General features: G+C 52.6%; 1 protein-coding gene across 1 annotated transcript; it reads left to right on the forward strand.

The window, feature by feature from the left end:
* The first annotated feature begins 1,518 nt into the window (after positions 1-1,518).
* Positions 1,519-16,237, forward strand: Slc22a11 (solute carrier family 22 member 11). The gene is made up of 10 exons (XM_048458488.3): positions 1,519-2,401; positions 4,099-4,202; positions 4,603-4,757; positions 4,846-5,014; positions 7,909-8,032; positions 9,449-9,558; positions 10,957-11,171; positions 12,457-12,565; positions 13,121-13,327; positions 15,269-16,237. Exons 1-10 carry the CDS (start codon positions 2,009-2,011, stop codon positions 15,327-15,329), a joined length of 1,647 nt encoding a protein of 548 aa, XP_048314445.3. The 5' UTR covers positions 1,519-2,008; the 3' UTR covers positions 15,330-16,237.
* Positions 16,238-16,745: the final 508 nt, after the last annotated feature.

Consider the following 16,745-nt stretch of genomic DNA (forward strand, 5'->3'; position numbering starts at 1 on the left):
CCCAACAGCAGTCCTGGTTCTGTGAGGAACTGGTGTTCACCTCATCCAAAGGAGTTTAGTGAGGCTCCCAAGACAGCGGCCATCATCTAAGATTGTCTGCCTTTCTTCCCAAGGGCCTTCTCCTCACTGACTTATTCATTCTTGCTGAGTGAGCCTGGGGTCACAAGGCACCAAACAGGGCAAGCTCAGCCTGATGCTTGGAAGTGCTGCAGTCCCGGGTATAACCACTAGGTGGCAGAGCAGCCACCCCAGGCCCTGCCCCCAGCAGACCTAGAAAAGCAGAAAATACAAATTAAAAATTCCTTGGCCAGGACATGGAAATCAGCTGGAGATTCCGAGAGCCTTCTGGTAAATCCGGGAGGTTTGACCTTCTGCTAGCAAATCCTGGAAGAGTCCGTGACAGGCAAAGGGCAGGGAAGGAGTTGGAAGGGAAATAAATCCCCACCCCCATGCTTTGGCTTTCAGCCTCCTGGAACCCAGAGACTCTCAGCACAGCAGAATCCCCAGAGGCAGGAGCAAGGCAGGGCAGGCGAGAGTCCAGCCCTTGGTCTTTGATGTGTGCTCAGTTGGAAAACACTGCTCTGTTTCACAGACTAAAAATCAGAGGGACAGGGCGGTGAGGCCATGCCTTAAGGTCAAGACCAGGGTACCACACCTGTGTTGGGCGGGGCCTAGCACTCTCCCATCAGCTCCCATGGGTTCCTCTGTCTTCGTTACCACATCTCTCTGGATCTGTTATTGCACACAGTACAGAGAGTTCCCATGTTGAGGCAGAGTAAGGGCTACATAGCTCCCCAAGCCCTCTAAGGAGGTTCCTGGAAGCTCGGGATCCTCACCCATGCACGATTCTCTGTAAAACCCACTCAGTTCCCTCTGGCACCCAGCGGGGTTATCTGGGGCTGACTGAGATTCTGACTCATATCCCTTATTCCAGACCAGCTAGGGGCCACTCAGGCACTGCCCGTGGGGCATCCAGGAAAACTAGGTTTTGGTGTGTGGTTTGAATTTGAGCCTGGTTGTCTGACTTTGATCAAGTTGCCTGCCCTCTCTGAGCCCCTTTCTCTTGTTAGAAAGAGTTCACACTCATTTCTGCCTTGTGAGAGGTTGGTGAGGACACGAGGAGGGGAATCTGGGAGCAGAGGACAGCAGTCACACCAGCTGAGAAGCCCCACTAGCTTCAGGCTGCCTTCATCCTGACGGGGAACTTTGGGTGAGATGGTGAAGTTCCACACATGTTCACCACTCAGGCTCTTGAGTGACTGCAGAGAAAGTCTGAGAAATGGCAGCCGTGGGCTCCACCCTGAAGGTTCCAGGCTGCTAAGGAACCTCAGAACAGAAGAGCTCTGGGCAGTGGCTAGGTGGGGGAAGGCTCTAGACCGGGGACCTGAGTGTAACCCCTGGGACCCACGTGACAGAGAGGAGAACCAACCCAGAAGGTTGTGCTCTGACCTAGTAACACATTTGCACACACCTCACATGCCCCCAGATAAATAAGTAAATAACCAGCAACTGCCAGCATCAGTCACTGAACTGTCTGGGTTTGAGTGAGGTCAACGGATTTCTGATCGGACATCCCTATGCCAAGAATTTGAAAGGGTCCTGAGAGTCAGTGATTGGAGTCCAGGCTGAGGTTGAACATTGACTGCCCCCGGGGAAGCAGTGACAGCAGCCTGTCTTTCCATGACGGTAACTCAGTAACAGCTTTGCCCTGGAGGTTGGAAAAGTCTGTTTGACTTTTTCCTCTTGGTTCCAGAGAGAGCTCAGGCCTCCCTGTCCTGACCGTTCAGGCAGCTTGGCCCAGTGAGTCCTCTACCTGATGTCCCCTCTACAGTGTTGGGACATCCCAGTGACCACTTCTGGAAACAGGACAAGAAAACATTTATCCTCCCACCCTACCCCTGTCTCCACCAGCAGAGCAAGGAGGAGCTTGGGAGCACTTGGAATCCATGAGGACTAGAGAGGACTAGCAGGTTTCAGCACTCCCCAACGGTTAGGATCAGCTCCAGCCATGGCGTTTGAGGAGCTTCTGATCAGGGCTGGGAGTGTGGGCCTCTTCCAGGTCCTGCAGATATGCACCTTGCTCCTCTCCGCCGTCTTGATACCTTTTCACATGATTCTGGAGAATTTCTCGGCTGCTGTCCCAGACCATCGCTGCTGGACCCATGTGCTGGACGACAGCTCTGAGGTGTCCACCAACCTGACCCGCGAGGCCCTCCTGGCCATTTCCGTCCCACCTGGCCCCGACCTGCAGCCTCACCGGTGCCGCCGCTTCCGCCACCCACAGTGGCAGTTCCTCAACCCCAATGTCACAGCTGCCAACGAGAGAGAGGCTGCCACAGAGCCATGTGTGGACGGTTGGGTCTATGACCACAGCACCTTCATAGCTACAGTTGTGACCAGGGTAAGGTCCCCAGAGCTGGCCTGCACAACTTGCCTCCTCCCAAGCTTTGCACGACAAACAAAATGTTGAAATGCTATACAGGGCTGTGGAGGTGGCTAAACTGGTAAAGTGCTTGCTAAAGACTCGAGTTCAAACCCCCAGAACCCGAGTAGAAAGGGGTGGGCATGGGCAGTGCTGAGGGGAAGAGACAGAAAGATGCCTGGGGCTGACTGGCTAGCTTGTCCAACCGAATCGGTGAACTCTTGCTTCTGTAAGAGACCCTGTCTCAAACTATAAAGAAAAGAGTGATGGAGAAAGATGCCTAGTGTCAACTTTGACAACACACACATGTGTACCCACACACACATGCATGCACACACCAACACAGAAAACCATCATCCAGTTATTCAATATGGGAAGGCAGATTTGACCTCTCCACGGGTAGAGAAACCATCGGGTAGACATGCGGTCTTGCTGTGGGGGAAAGAGATGGACCCCTACTCAAGATAAAGGGGCAGTCCAAGCTGGAGCCTGGGAGGGTCAGAGGGCAGTCCAAGCTGGAGCCTGGAGGGGTCAGAGGGCAGAAAATAGCTGTCATGGAAGAGGCTGTCTAAACCAACCTAACGGGAGTCTCACTGAGCCGGAGTGGGGTGTTCTTGCTGAACAGTCTTAGCAGAGATCTTTAACAAAATTGGAGTGTACAAGAACACAGATGGATCTAGGAATAATTTGCTCAAGTGTAGAATGTGTGTGTGTGTGTGTGTGTGTGTGTGTGTGTGTGTGTGTATAGGTGTCTGTACACTTCTGCAAAGTCCAAAGGTGTCAGGTGTCTCCTGTCACTCTGCTTGCCCCTTTGAGGCAGGGTCTCTCCCTGAACCTGGTCTCACATTTTTTCATCTAGACCAGAAGTGGGCAAACCCTGGAATCCTCCTGCCTCTGTTTCCCTCAGAGCTGGGTTTATAGGCGTGAGGCAGATGCCTGGCTTAGAACATGGCTGGGTATCTGAACTCTGGGCCTCACGACTGCACACAAGGGGCTCTTATCTGAGCTACCTCTCCAGCCTCCAACTTATTTTGTGAGATAGGATCTCCCTGTCTTGGGGCAGCAGACTTGCCTGGCCAGAGAGTCCTGTCTACCCCCACCCTGTGTCGGGGTTACAAGCAGGCACCACCATGCCCAGTTGTTTATGTGGGTTCTGGAGACTGAAGGCACATATATGTCTATGCTTCTGTGGCAAGCATATTCCTACAGAACTCTCTCTCCAGACCCCTTCCCTCAAGTGGAGAATTTTATCATCTGGTTTGTACTGCTGATGGCTTATGGTGACCCAGGTTTCAGATGCAGGCTTGGGTTTCAGGACAGAAAAGAGCTCGGGACTGACCCATTCACACCACCAGCATTTAGAATAGCGAGGCTGGCTCAGCAGACTCTCTTCTGTCCTGTCACCTTTTGGTGGCATGCACTGTTCCACAGGCTGGCCTTCTGGACATGTCCTCACATAGTCCTGCATGCTGGGTCCTGTCCCTGTCCCTGTGGAATAAATGAAGCTATCAGAGGCAAGGCAGGTTGTGTCCAATAGCTGGGCTTCCAGTGCTGGGATCCTTGTGGGGAATGGGCCTCGAGGCGTAGGCTGACCAGGCAGAAGGCCCTCACCTCAGCCCTCCACCAGTCACCCCGTTCGCGTACCACAGAAGCTGTCAGACTTCTCTCTCTTCCAGTGGGACCTGGTGTGCGGCTCCCAGAGCCTGAAGCCCCTGGGCCAGTCCATCTTCATGGCTGGGATCTTGGCAGGAGCCTTTGTCTGGGGCTTTCTCTCCTACAGGTGAGTAGATCCTCTCCTGCTAGCTCCCCCAGGACAGAATAACTCCCTGGGAGCAGAAGGCATGAAGGTGTTAGGCAAACTCGAGTGTTCCCAACCAGAGGGGATTTCCTCCCAGGTCACCCATGTGTTGTCACTGAACCACAGAAGGCCCAGACCTGGGTGCCTGGTGCCAAAGCCGTACTCTTGACTACAAGCTTGCACTGACCCTGAGCAAGATACTGCCACTTCAATAACAAAGCCTTTCATGTTTCCAGAAGTTTCTAGAAGCTCTGAGCTTCGAGAAGCTTCTAGAACTCAAGAACCAGCTGCACATGGCTCCCTTTGTCAGACCTTGAACAGGCATCACCTGCCCTGTGTAGGGAGGGTCCCCAGGGACATCCCCATGTGTTCATCTTCACAGGCTGGGGCGGAAGCCAATGTTGAGCTGGTGCAACCTGCAAGTGGCTGTGGCTGGTGCTGCCACCATCTTGGCTCCCAACTTCTTCATCTACTGTGGCCTTCGGTTCCTGAGTGCCTTTGGGCTGGCTGGCATTATACTGGCCCAGACTACACTGAGTAGGTACCCTGGAGTCCTTTGTTCTTTCTCCTGCCCTGGAGCAGGAGGAGCCTGAACCTCACTCTGGGCCTCTGTAACACCTTTCAGTGGCTGAGTGGACCACGACCCGCAGGAGGGCTGTTACCATGGCGATCCTGGGCTGCACTTATAGCACAGGCCAGATGGCCTTGGCAGGCCTGGCCTATGCCTTGCGGGACTGGCGAAACCTCCAGCTGGCTGTGTCCATCCCCTTCTTGGCAACATTCCTGCTGTCCTGGTCAGTACATTTGGGTCTCTTTTCATGGGAGCCCTGTTGGGGAAGTGAATCTCTCTGTCTCACCATCTAACTGGCCACATCTTGCTGGGAACCACAGGAAGGCACTGGTACTCACCATTTGGAGTCCCTGGGTGACTGCTTTGGCCAGAAGTCTATGTTTCCTGCCAAGTGGGGACCACACAGCATTGACTTGAGAGGGGACATTACCAACACTTAAAACCAGGAGATTCTTTTTTTTATTGGTTTTATTGAGCTATACTATATATTTTTCTCTGCCCCCTCCCGTCCTGTCCCCTCCCCTTCTACCCTCTCTCATAGTCCCCATGCTCCCAATTTACTCAGGAGATCTTGTCTTTTTCTACTTCCCATGTACATTAGATCCATGTACATTAGATCCATGTACATTAGATCCATGTCTCTCATAGGGTCCTCTTTGCTGTCTAGGTTCTTTGGGATTGTGATTTGTAGACTGGTTTTTTGTTTTGTTTGTTTTGTTTTATGTCTAAAAGCCACTTATGAGTGAGTACATATGATATTTGTTTTTCTGGGTCTGGGTTACCTCACTCAATATGATGTTTTCTAGATCCATCCATTTGCCCGCAAATTTCAAGATGTCATTATTTTTTCCTGCTGTGCAGTACTCCATTGTGTAAATGTACCACGTTTTCCTTATCCATTCTTTGGTCAAGGGGCATTGAGGTTGTTTCCAGGTTCTGGCAATGACAAATAATGCTGCTATGAACACAGTTGAGCACATGTCCTTGTGATATGATTGAGCATCCTTTGGGTATATACCCAAAAGGGTTGTTTCCTAATTTTCTGAGAAATTGCCATACTGAAATCCAAAGGGGCTGTACCACTTTGCACTCCCATCGGCAATGCGGAAGTGTTCCCTTTACCCCACAACCTCTCCAGCATAAGTTGTCATCAGTGTTTTTGATCTTAGCCATTCTTACAGGTGTAAGATGGAATCTCAGAGTTAAAACCAGGAGATTCTTAAAAACAGACACAAGTAATGCTACCATCTTTTCTTGGAAAAAGAGAAGATCCTGGGTCCCACCAGGCAGGGATGGGGCAGCAGCCTCTGTCCTCTGGGCTGAGGCTGATCCCATCCTCCATACATGCCAGCACTGTCCCCAACCCCAGTCTGACCCTCACAGGGCACTTGGCATCCAAGTCTGCAAGGGCCAGTGTCGGAGAAGAGCCTGTCAGTGTCGCTGTTACTTTTAGAGTCCTGCAAACATCTGGAAATCCTTGTTTGGGTGGGGGCCATGGGGACGGACAGGAAAACCAATACTAATGAATGTCACTGTAGTTCTCTGGTGACAGCCCAGGCCCCAGTCAGAGCACTGTACGGTGTGGAGGACTACATTCATTCTTAAACAGGACTTAGTCCATGCCTCAGGCCAGATGTGGTTCCAGGCACGGAAGTCCACCCACAGCACAGTGCTTCCAGTCTGTGACTGGCAGTGGTAAAGGAAGAGGAAGACTGTATCCTGATGATGATATCCGCTCCTGGCTGACCAGTTACAGGAACCCGGTCCATACCAGGTGTGGTCTGTGACACTGGAGGCATGGTCACACATTTACAGATAAGACCCTGATTGCCTCTGTCCTACATCAGAACATCAGACGGACTGGCAAAAAAAAAAAAAAAAAAAAAACAGAGGCAAGGTCTGACCTTGGGGTTGGGCAGGCTGGTTCGTTCCATGCTTTACTTTTTCATTTGGGATAAGAGTGAGGGGCCACTGTACCACTGAGTTATATTTTAGGCTTCTTTTTACTCTTTATTTTGAAACAAAATTGCCCAGCTGGCCTCAAACTCACTACATGGCCCAGGCTAACCTTGCAAACCTACTGCTTCAGCCTCCTGAGCACCAGGACACAGGTCTGTGCTGCTGGCCTTGGGCAACTGACTCTTAGCCACTGTGCTAAACTGCCTCAAACCGGCCAAACTCAGTGTCTTTGACTAGAGAAGTGCTCCCCCGGACTTATTAAAAAAACAAACAAGCAAACAAACAAAAGACCAAAGAAGACAGAATAAAACAGCACCAAGTGACTGTGTGTATGTGTATGTGTGTGTGTGTATGTGTGTGTATGTGTGTGTGTGTATGTGTATGTGTGTATGTGTGTGTGTGTGTGTGTGTGTGTGTGTGTGCAAGTCAAGCTTCCTTCCTTCCTTCCTTCCTTCCTTCCTTCCTTTCTTCCTTCCTTCCTTTATTTTTTGGTTTTTTGAGACAGGGTTTCTCTGTAGCTTTGGTGTCTGTCCTGGAACTAGCTCTTGTAAACCAGGTTGACCTCAGACTCACAGAGATCCACCTGCCTCTGCCTCCCAAGTGCTGGGATTAAAGGCATGCGCCACCACCGCCCGGCCAAGCTTTCTTTTAGATTTATTTATTTACTTACTTGGGGAGGGGATGCATGTGTCCCACTGTGTGTGTGGTCAGGGAACAGCTTCCCAACATTAGTTCCCTCCTCTCATCATGTGAGTCCCAGAAACTCAACCAGGTTGCCAGGCTTGGCAGCAAGTACCTTTACCCAGCATCCCAGCATCCCAGCATCCCAGGTGGCCTTTCTACCACAGAGATGACCTCAGAATTGCTGGAGAGGCAGTGTCCGTGTAACCGACTGGACATCAAGAAAGGCCAGGTGGGGGTGGCCTAGACTAGAAGAGGGAGGAGTCTGGGGGTTGGGGCTCAGCTGAATTCCAAACTGTCCAGTTCAGCTTCACAGGACAGCTATGAAGTACTTTCCTGATCATCTCCCCCCCTCCCCCGCCTCCGCTACATCACCCTGAGGGCTCCGCTGCCCACCATCCCCTCCCACCCAACTCAGGAGTACCCATGGTGTTCCAGGACAGCAAAGTCCTAGCCAAATATCTGCTTCTTTGATAGGTGGCTGCCAGAATCCGCCCGATGGCTGATTACTACAGGCCAACCAGAGAAAGCACTTCAGGAGCTCCAGAAGGTAGCCCGGATAAATGGCCACAAGGAAGCCAAGGAGACACTGACCATAGAGGTGAGAGGCTGTTACTTCTCACTCAGGAAAATACGTCCACTAGGGTGTCACCCCCAGCTGTCATTGTCCACTGCACCACCATCTCCATCAGGTTTACCAAGAACAGCGCACAATCCCCTCAGCACACACCGCTCCATGAATACTGCTGCTGTCATGGATGAAAGCAAGATCACTGTCAACACCTTCTGCAGCAGCATTAGGACCACCACAGACCATCTCTACAACCACCTCCTCTACCACAGTGGAGCTCCTCTTCACCACAGTCAACACTATCCCTAACATCACCATTGGTACCGCTACAAAACATTATTGCCATACCACCTACACTTTTGCTGTCTATCACCACTGCCACCAACATCAGCACCATCAGCACCATCATCTCTACCATCCCCACCATGCTCACCATCACAGTCATCCTCACCCTCCTCACCATCCCCACCATGCTCACCATCACAGTCATCCCCACCCTCCTCACCATCCCACCATGCTCACCATCACAGTCATCCCCACCCTCCTCACCATCCCACCATGCTCACCATCACAGTCATCCCCACCCTCCTCACCATCCCCATCCTCCCCATCATCTCTACCATCCCCACCATGCTCACCATCACAGTCATCCCCACCCTCCTCACCATCACAGTCATCCCCACCCTCCTCACCATCCCCACCATCATCATCCTCGTGCTCACCATTGCAACCCTCCCCACCCTCCCCACCGCCACACTCTCTACTTCCCCACTGTGTCCATCAGCCCCACCATCATCACCATCCCCAGCATCACTACCCTCATTGCTATTTCCACAATCATTACCACGCCCACTAAGCCCTCTGTCCCCACGACTGTTACCATCAGCACCATCACCAACCAATACCATCACTACCAATAACAACAATACCACTATTATCATCTGTCTCACCAGTGACCTCATGGAACTTCATGATGTAGCCAGGGGAATAAGGTTGTTATTTGAAGCTAGCTATTTTTAGAAAGCATGTGGAGGATATTCTGCAGAGGATAGAGGACACGGAGCTCTGTGGGGATACGAGAAGAAGCCACCAGAGCAGGCCATATAGTTAATGCCAGGCTAGGCGGGCTCAAGGTGCAGGAGGACTAAATGAGCCCCCTGGGAACAGTGAGGGGCCAGTTTGGCCAGGGTAGGCATGCCACGGTGCCAGTCATCAGGGCTGTAGAGCCTGACGCGCCACACGCGACTACTCCTCCACCCAGGTCAGTAGGCCAGGCCTGCAGAAGAAGCCACAGAGGCCAGAGGGGACCTCTGCTGCCCTTCCCACCCCCAGGTCCAGAGGCCTAAGCTAGGCTAAGCCCTCGCTCTTGTCCACTTGAGTACCACTACCTGGCACAGCGCAGGTCCATCGCTCTAACACCCTCTCCCACTTTCTCCCCTCTCTGAGGTGCTGAAATCCTGCATGGCCGGGGAGGCAACCGAGACTCGGGGATCCGTGTTGGACCTGTTCCGTGTGCCTATGCTCGCCCAAAGAACCTGTGTCATGGTGGTGGTGAAGTATGGCGTGCTGGGTACCTCTCTCCAAGGCAGAGCTGGGGCATGAGGGTGGTGTCCAGGAAACCCAGCACCTTCACGTCTTCCAGCGGCATCCAAGAGACTGGAGTCTAGCAGGCTGGATTGAGACAGGAGAGAAGCTGGTCTGGGCATGGGTGTAGTCCCTGCAGGAGACCAGGGCCAGGCTCCCCTGGAGATGGACCATAGCTGAAGAGGATGCTATTTTCCAGCCTTAGCAGCTCATGGTGACAGTCAGACCCCAGAGGGCAACAAGTGCTGTGTCCCCTTACAGCTCCCATTTCACAGACGGGACAAGGAAGTCCCTGATGGCTGAGTGGTTGCTAGTGGGAGCCTGCACTTGAACCCTAGCCAAGCAGCTTCCTGTTCCCCACTATCACCCAACATGCCTTGCACAGAGGAGGCCTTTCCTTGAGCAGCAGTAGGGATCAGCAAATGTCTCCTGGAAGCAAATTTAGTTGGCATGACATCCAAAGAGCCCCTGAAAAAGGAAGGTCAGGCTTGATTGGAATTTGGTCTCCAATAAAACTAAAGTTGAGGCTGGGAGTGTGTCTCGGCGGGTGTAGCGCCTGCGCCTGCCTGTCCAACAGGAAGCCCTAGGGCTGATTCCCAGTGCCACGCAAAAACTGGATGTGACAGGTTAGCCCATCTCAAACCCTAATGAGGAAGATGTTTGTTTTATACTACAGTTAGCCACATACAGGTTACAACTATAGATAATAAATTTCTGGATAAAGAATGCGATCAAATGCTTTTTTGGTAATCTTTCATTTTTAGGGTTTTTTGCTTTGTTTTGTCGTCCCCACCCCTTCTTGATAAATTAGAAGGAAGCCAAAATTCAGACCTCATCCCCCCTCCCCGACTCTAAAAAAAAAAAAAAAAAAAAAAAACCCTTCAAATCTTCCTGGCTCTCCAGGGCCACAGAGCATCTTCTGTTATTCAAATCAGAGGCTTTGAAATGCTAACCCCATCGTTACCCACAACTCCCCGCGGTTCCTGTAGAAGGCTCTAGATCAGTCAGCGTCCACACAAGCCTGAAAAGCTGGCACCTCACTTTGCCTCTGTATCTGTCCCCAGACTGTCAACATCTACTGGGCAAAGCCACCGGGGGCTTTGATGGGGCTTACGTGGTGAGGAACAGTTTCACCTTGTAGCCACTGCTAAACTCAAGTCCTTTGGGAGGTCCTCTCCCCATAGATCTGCCCTGGGATCTATCCCCAGCTAAGGGGCGTGCTCCCTGAAACAGGGCCATACAACTTTCTGAGGTCCCTCTGCTAGGATCTCCATTGCTGTCACCTTCGGGGGATGAAGCCAGTGAGAGAGGATGCTGCAGGCTGGGGTCACTCCTTGGTAGCATGCTCCTGACTCTGGCTCTGCCTGCAGCTTCTCCCTAATGTTGTCCTACTATGGCCTGGTCCTGGACCTGCAAAGCCTGGGCAGGAACATCTTCCTCTTGCAGACCCTCTTTGGCGCTGTGGACTTCCTGGGCCGCGCCACAACCGTCCTATTGCTCAGATTCCTGGGCCGCCGCGTGACGCTCGTGGGCTTCCTGGCCCTGGCGGGGTCCTGCATCTTAGGCAATGTGCTGGTGCCACAAGGTGAGACAAGAGGCTGAGCAGGAGGTGTGTCACCCAGCCACGCCACTCCCTTCCATGACACCTCTCCTTTCCCTCCGCTTGAGCCACAGCCATAACACCTCAGTTCTGCCTGGGCTGTGACCGTCACAAAGCCCCTGACCATTTCTCTGAGGAGGAAACTGGGGTTCAGAGAAGCAGTAGCCTTAATCACTCAGTGACACAGTCAGGGCTTGAATCTGAGCAGGCAGGAAGGGCGCACGTGCATGTGTGTGTGTGTGCATGCATGAGTGTGCGCACGCGTGTTTTCAGACATGCTTTTGTGCGGGTGTTTCTTTTTGTCACTTGTCCTGGCTTCAGTTGTTTTGAGGCAGGATTTCAAGTAGGTGAGGCCGGCCTCAGACTCCCACATGTTAGCAACTCCGGCATCACCTACCCAGCCCCAGGGTCCTATGGCAGTACATGCATTCTCAGTATCCAGGCAATACCTAGCTAGTCCCAGGGTCCCACGGCCCAGTCGTACATCAAGATGTAATCCATGCACATGTGCTGGGTGGTTACTTAAATCTGTACGCACACGCTAAGGCTCCTTTAAAAGCGAACTCCACCCATTCCTCGAGCTCTTTACACCACTCGTCTTTCTGAGGCACATCTCCATGATCCCCCCTTTTCAGCCCTTATTCATAAACTTCCGTGTGGGTTTGTTGTACATTGTGGTTTGTTCTGCTGCTGCTAAACTACAACACCAGGTGTCCTTGGATGGCCTTGAACTCCTGGTCCTTCTGTCCTACCTCCCTGCTGCTGCGAACACAGGCGGTGACAGGCACTGTATCTAACTGAGCCCGCTCCACGGCCTCTAGAAGACTTTTTCCAGACAGGCGGCGGTGACTGTAACGGTCTGTCCTGTCTCAGAGGCAGGTGCATTGAGACAGAGAAGCCCTGTCTCAAAGACAACCACAAGACTTTTTCTTTTCCCCCCTGGGACTGAGGATGGCCAGGGAAGTGGCGGCCACTGAGGCATACTTCTGGTCCCTGTAAGACTGAGTAGACAGTACAGAAAGACAAAGCCCAAGGTAGACTCACAAGAGAGTAACCCGGCCTTGGCTTCCGGCTAGGGCTGATGAGAAGGTTGTAGGCACCCGGGCACCCCAAGGCCCTGCGCAGGCATTACTGGGTATTTGCCCAGGCTTGCCCGCCCCAGCACACCTGTCTTCCTGCCCTGTCCTCACCTGGTGCTCGGTAGCCCGGCACTGCGTTGGCTCTGCCGAGGACTACCTGCCTCGACCTCACAGTCCCGTTGCACCCGCAGACCTGCAGACTCTGCGTGTGGCCCTAGCTGTCCTGGGGAAAGGATGTTTCGGGATCTGCTTGACTTGTCTCGCTGTGTACACGACAGAGCTCTTCCCAACACCGCTGAGGTAGGTGCCGGTTGGGGTCTCAGATATGGGTGTGGTCAGAGAGCCAGGGTAGGACCGCCCCCACCGAAGAGGTTCAGTAAGGAAGGCTGGCAGGACCCCTTAGAGCCTCAAGGATACCCAGGCTGGAGGTTTGGTTTGGTGTTTCGAGACCAACTCTCACTATGTAGGCCAAGCTGGCCTCATTCACAGAAATTCTCCTGTCTCAGCTTTCTGACCACCGGGATTACAGGCACGCATCACTAATGCATTTTGACAATGTCTGTTGGCTCTCCTCCTGTAATATGGAGACTCAGAGCGGGGAGCTGAGTGGCCTAGCAGACGCTGAGGCTGCCCCCACGTGCCCAGAGATACAGAGGATGCTAAGGGCCCTAGAGAGTTACCTTGAAGACCCATGGGGGAAACCAAGGTGGGTTTCATGGAGGAGGTGGTTGTTTCTGGAGATGAGACAGTGACTCCTGTACCCAGCTGTCCCACTCCTGGATGCCTGGGCCCAGCCGTACCACCCTCCAGCCCAGTGGCAGCTGCAGCTATAGCTGAGCCTTCTCTCCTCCACAGGATGACAGCAGATGGCTTCCTGCAGTCTGTGGGCCGCCTAGGGGCTATAGCAGGCCCCTTGATTAAGATGACCGGCCAGGTCCTGCCCCTGATGCCACCACTCACCTATGGAGCTTTGCCCATTGCCGCTAGCCTCGTCCTCCTGCTCTCCCTCCCAGAGACCAAGGGAATTCCACTCCCAGACACTATCCGGGACTTGGAGGGCAGGTGAGTGCCACCTGGGCTAGGTCAGGTTTTCCCTGGGCTGGAGAGAAAGTCCGATGGAAGCTGTTTCCAGGGCTTGTGCTCCTGAAACCCCTGAAGTTCTGTGACTGGTGATCATTCCCATCTGCAGAATGAGTAAGACTCAGAGAAACAAGGTTACAGGCCCAAGGTCCCCTAGGGAGGTGGTGACTACAGCTGAGGCAGGAAATGGTGTGGATGAGGGCACAGACTGAATTCCCGCCTGTGTGGAGAAGATGTGTAACCTCTCTTGCCAAAACTGGCACAGGAAGACATCGACAGTCTCTGATGTCCTAGCTCCACGTTCCCTTGAATTCCTGGCTCAAAAGGGGAAGAACTGTCTTTGGTAGAACTCCAGGCACCCGTCCTGACATCTGACATGATGCAACGGAGCAGGGAAGGGGGTGAGAATTCCCAGCTGCTTCATAACCGGCGTCTCCTTCACTTCTGCTTCCTTGGATGTAGAATGGGGGGCAAGAGGGAAACCAGAACAAGGCTTGGGGAGACAACTCAATGGGTGGAGTACTCACCTTGTAAGCCTGAAGACCTAAATTCAGTCCCCAGAACCTGTGGGAGGAAAAAAAGAGGTGTGGTGAGATACCCTTCTAGTCCCAGCACCAGAAGGTAGACATGAACACACCCTGAGACTCCCTGGCCAGCCTGGCGTACTTGGCCAGCTCCAGGACAGTGAGAGGTCCGGAGTGCATCAACATTGTGACACACGCCTTTAGTCCCAGGGATTGAAGAGTCAAGTGGATCTCTGAGTTCCAGGCCAGCCAGGGCAGAGAGAGAGAGAGAGAGAGAGAGAGAGAGAGAGAGAATACTGGTGTCACTCATAGAATCATCTTCAGGAGTGAATGATTGGAGTCGCAGTGCGTGGCTCTCACATGACTGTCCCTGCGGCTCCCGTTCTCTCGGTGATCAGGAGACCCGACCCCCTCCCACCACCCCCACCCCTGCCGTGGGCTCTGCCGCTGTCACCACAGCCGTCGCACTTTGCAAGCCCTTCTGCTTTTTCATTCAGTGCAGGGGCTAGAAGCTAGGCCCTCACTGTGCTAGACCAGCATCCCATCTCTAAACTAAACTACATCTGTAGTCCACTTTTTATGTTTTTATTTTTCCAGACAGGGTTTCTCTGTGTAGCCCTGAATATCCTGGAATTCATTCAAGGTTGGCCTTGAACTCACAGAGACCCACATGCCTCTGCTTCCCAAGTGTTGGGATTAAAGGTGTGTGCTACCACTGCCTGACATTGGTTTTTTTTTTTTGGCACGTATTCTCTTTGACATTCTGCCAAAGCAATATCAGCACTGCTGCCTAATTTCACTGTTAAAGGAACCATAACTATATAAGGACTCCCAGCAGAAAGGCAGGCAAGCTGATTCAATTGACTGGGTTTTTTAAAATTATGTATTATTTTTATTTATATATGTGTGTGAGCACTCTGCTTACATGTATGTATGTGCAATATGTGTATACCTGGTGTTTAAGGAGACCAGAAAGAGATGTCAGATTCCCTGGGAACACTGAGATACAGGTGGTTATGATCATCATGTGGGTGCTGGGAACCAAGCCCAGGGCCTCTGCAAGAGCAGTAGCCCGTGTTCTCAACGCTGAGCTGTCTCTCTGGGCCACTGGTTTTGCTTTCTTGAGTCAGAGTCTCACTGGGTAACCTGGCTATGAAACCTGAACTCACGATTCCCGTCAAGCTGGCCTTGAACTTCAGGCAGTCCTCCTGCCTCAGCCTCCTAGCTCGATTTAACTTTACTGTTTCCTTTAAGTCCCTCCCGTGTGCGCCTACTGGGATTCAGATACAGTTCTAGGCGTGCGGCTTACAGGGGCTGATCAAAGCCAGCTGTCAGAGTGCTCCTACTCCCCGACCTGCTGTCACCCGCGTGTCAGTGTTTGCTCTCTGGATTATTCCAGGTCATCCACAGCCAAAGGTAGCCAGCAAGAGGTGGTCGTTATGAAAAGCACCTGGTTCTAGAAATGTCACCACTGGAGCCATTGGCTGGCTGAAACCTCCTGGAAAGGAATGGACTCTTCAGTCTGAAGCACATCGATGACCAGGAGGACTCACCCTGGCAGGGCGGGCCACATGGCTGCCTCCTGTAGCTAGAGGCCCTCACTCCAGTTCTCCCCTTCCTAAACGTATTCTCCGTTCTGCACGACCTGGATGTCTCAGCTGACCCTTCTCCCACACCTTCACTCAGCACCCTCGCTGCTCAAGATTAGGGTTGCAGACTCCCCATCACGTACTCAGCTGTGAAACGGAGGACGCCACTTCCCTCCCAGGGCTTGGTCTGGGGCCAGCTGATCTTAGTTCAGTCACCAGGATGCTGCCGGCTGCCTTATGTGGGTATGTAGGTTGTGTACGATCTCAAGGCACTCCACAGAGGAAGCCTGTGGGAGCTGGGATCCAGCCCAGGTTTGCCCTGGCCCAGCCACTTGTTCTACAGATGCGGTGACTATCACAGGAAAGGGGCCCACTTTAACCACTTCCTGTTGCTCATTGGTGAGAGAGAGATCTCTGCGCCCGGTTTACATGTGGCCCAAACACTGGACAGACAAGACCAATGGCAATTTAATTCATCATAGTCACATTCCAGAGAGGCCAGCCCTACCACCACACAGGGCCACAAGGGGGCTGCACCCAGGAGCTCTGAAGTACCAAGTGACTCCTGACTTCTGTGGAAGAGGAGACTAGCTTGCTTGTTGATGGACAGGGAACCAAAGTCCACTGGGTTAAAGACACCATTTTGGTGTCCAAGGACTATGCCACCAAGGCGGCCATGTTGATCCGGGTGGCCTGTGCTGCCACTGGGGGACATGATGACATTCAGCCAAGGATCATGCTTGGGTCTGTTGCACAATTAATAAAAGCTGTGAGACCGATACTGGGGTTCAACCTGAAGACCCGAAAAGCAAAGCAGCCGGTCACTGGCTCTTACCTCGACCTCAGTCTGAAAATGGTCCATCTCCTCCTGTTTTATAATCCTCTCTAGGGCTAGGATTAAAGGCATGCACCGCCCAGTTTCTAGGGCAACTAGTGTAGCCACTGGGATTAAAGGTGTGTGTTACCATTACCTGGTCTGTAAGGCTGACCAGTGGGGCTGTTTTATTCTCAGATCTTCAGGCAAGCTGTATTGATTAAAATGCAAATGAAATGCCACTACATGGGTCCATGCATCTGGACAGCCACTTGAGACTATGCTGGTGTCCGAGGGTCTTCCATATTCATCTGAGTGGCCTGTGTTGCCATAGTGACATAGGGCCATGGTGACATTTAGGCACGGGCTTCTGCGGAGGGCCACATCTGGGTCTGTGTTCCTGCTGCTGCTGGGGTCTGTGATAATGTCCATGGCCTGTGTTACCATAGGAACCGTGACCTGGGTTAGCTCGC

This window comes from Myodes glareolus, chromosome 7, assembly GCF_982192425.1.
Source record: "Myodes glareolus chromosome 7, mMyoGla1.1, whole genome shotgun sequence".
In the NCBI taxonomy this organism is placed as follows: Eukaryota; Metazoa; Chordata; class Mammalia; order Rodentia; family Cricetidae; genus Myodes; species Myodes glareolus.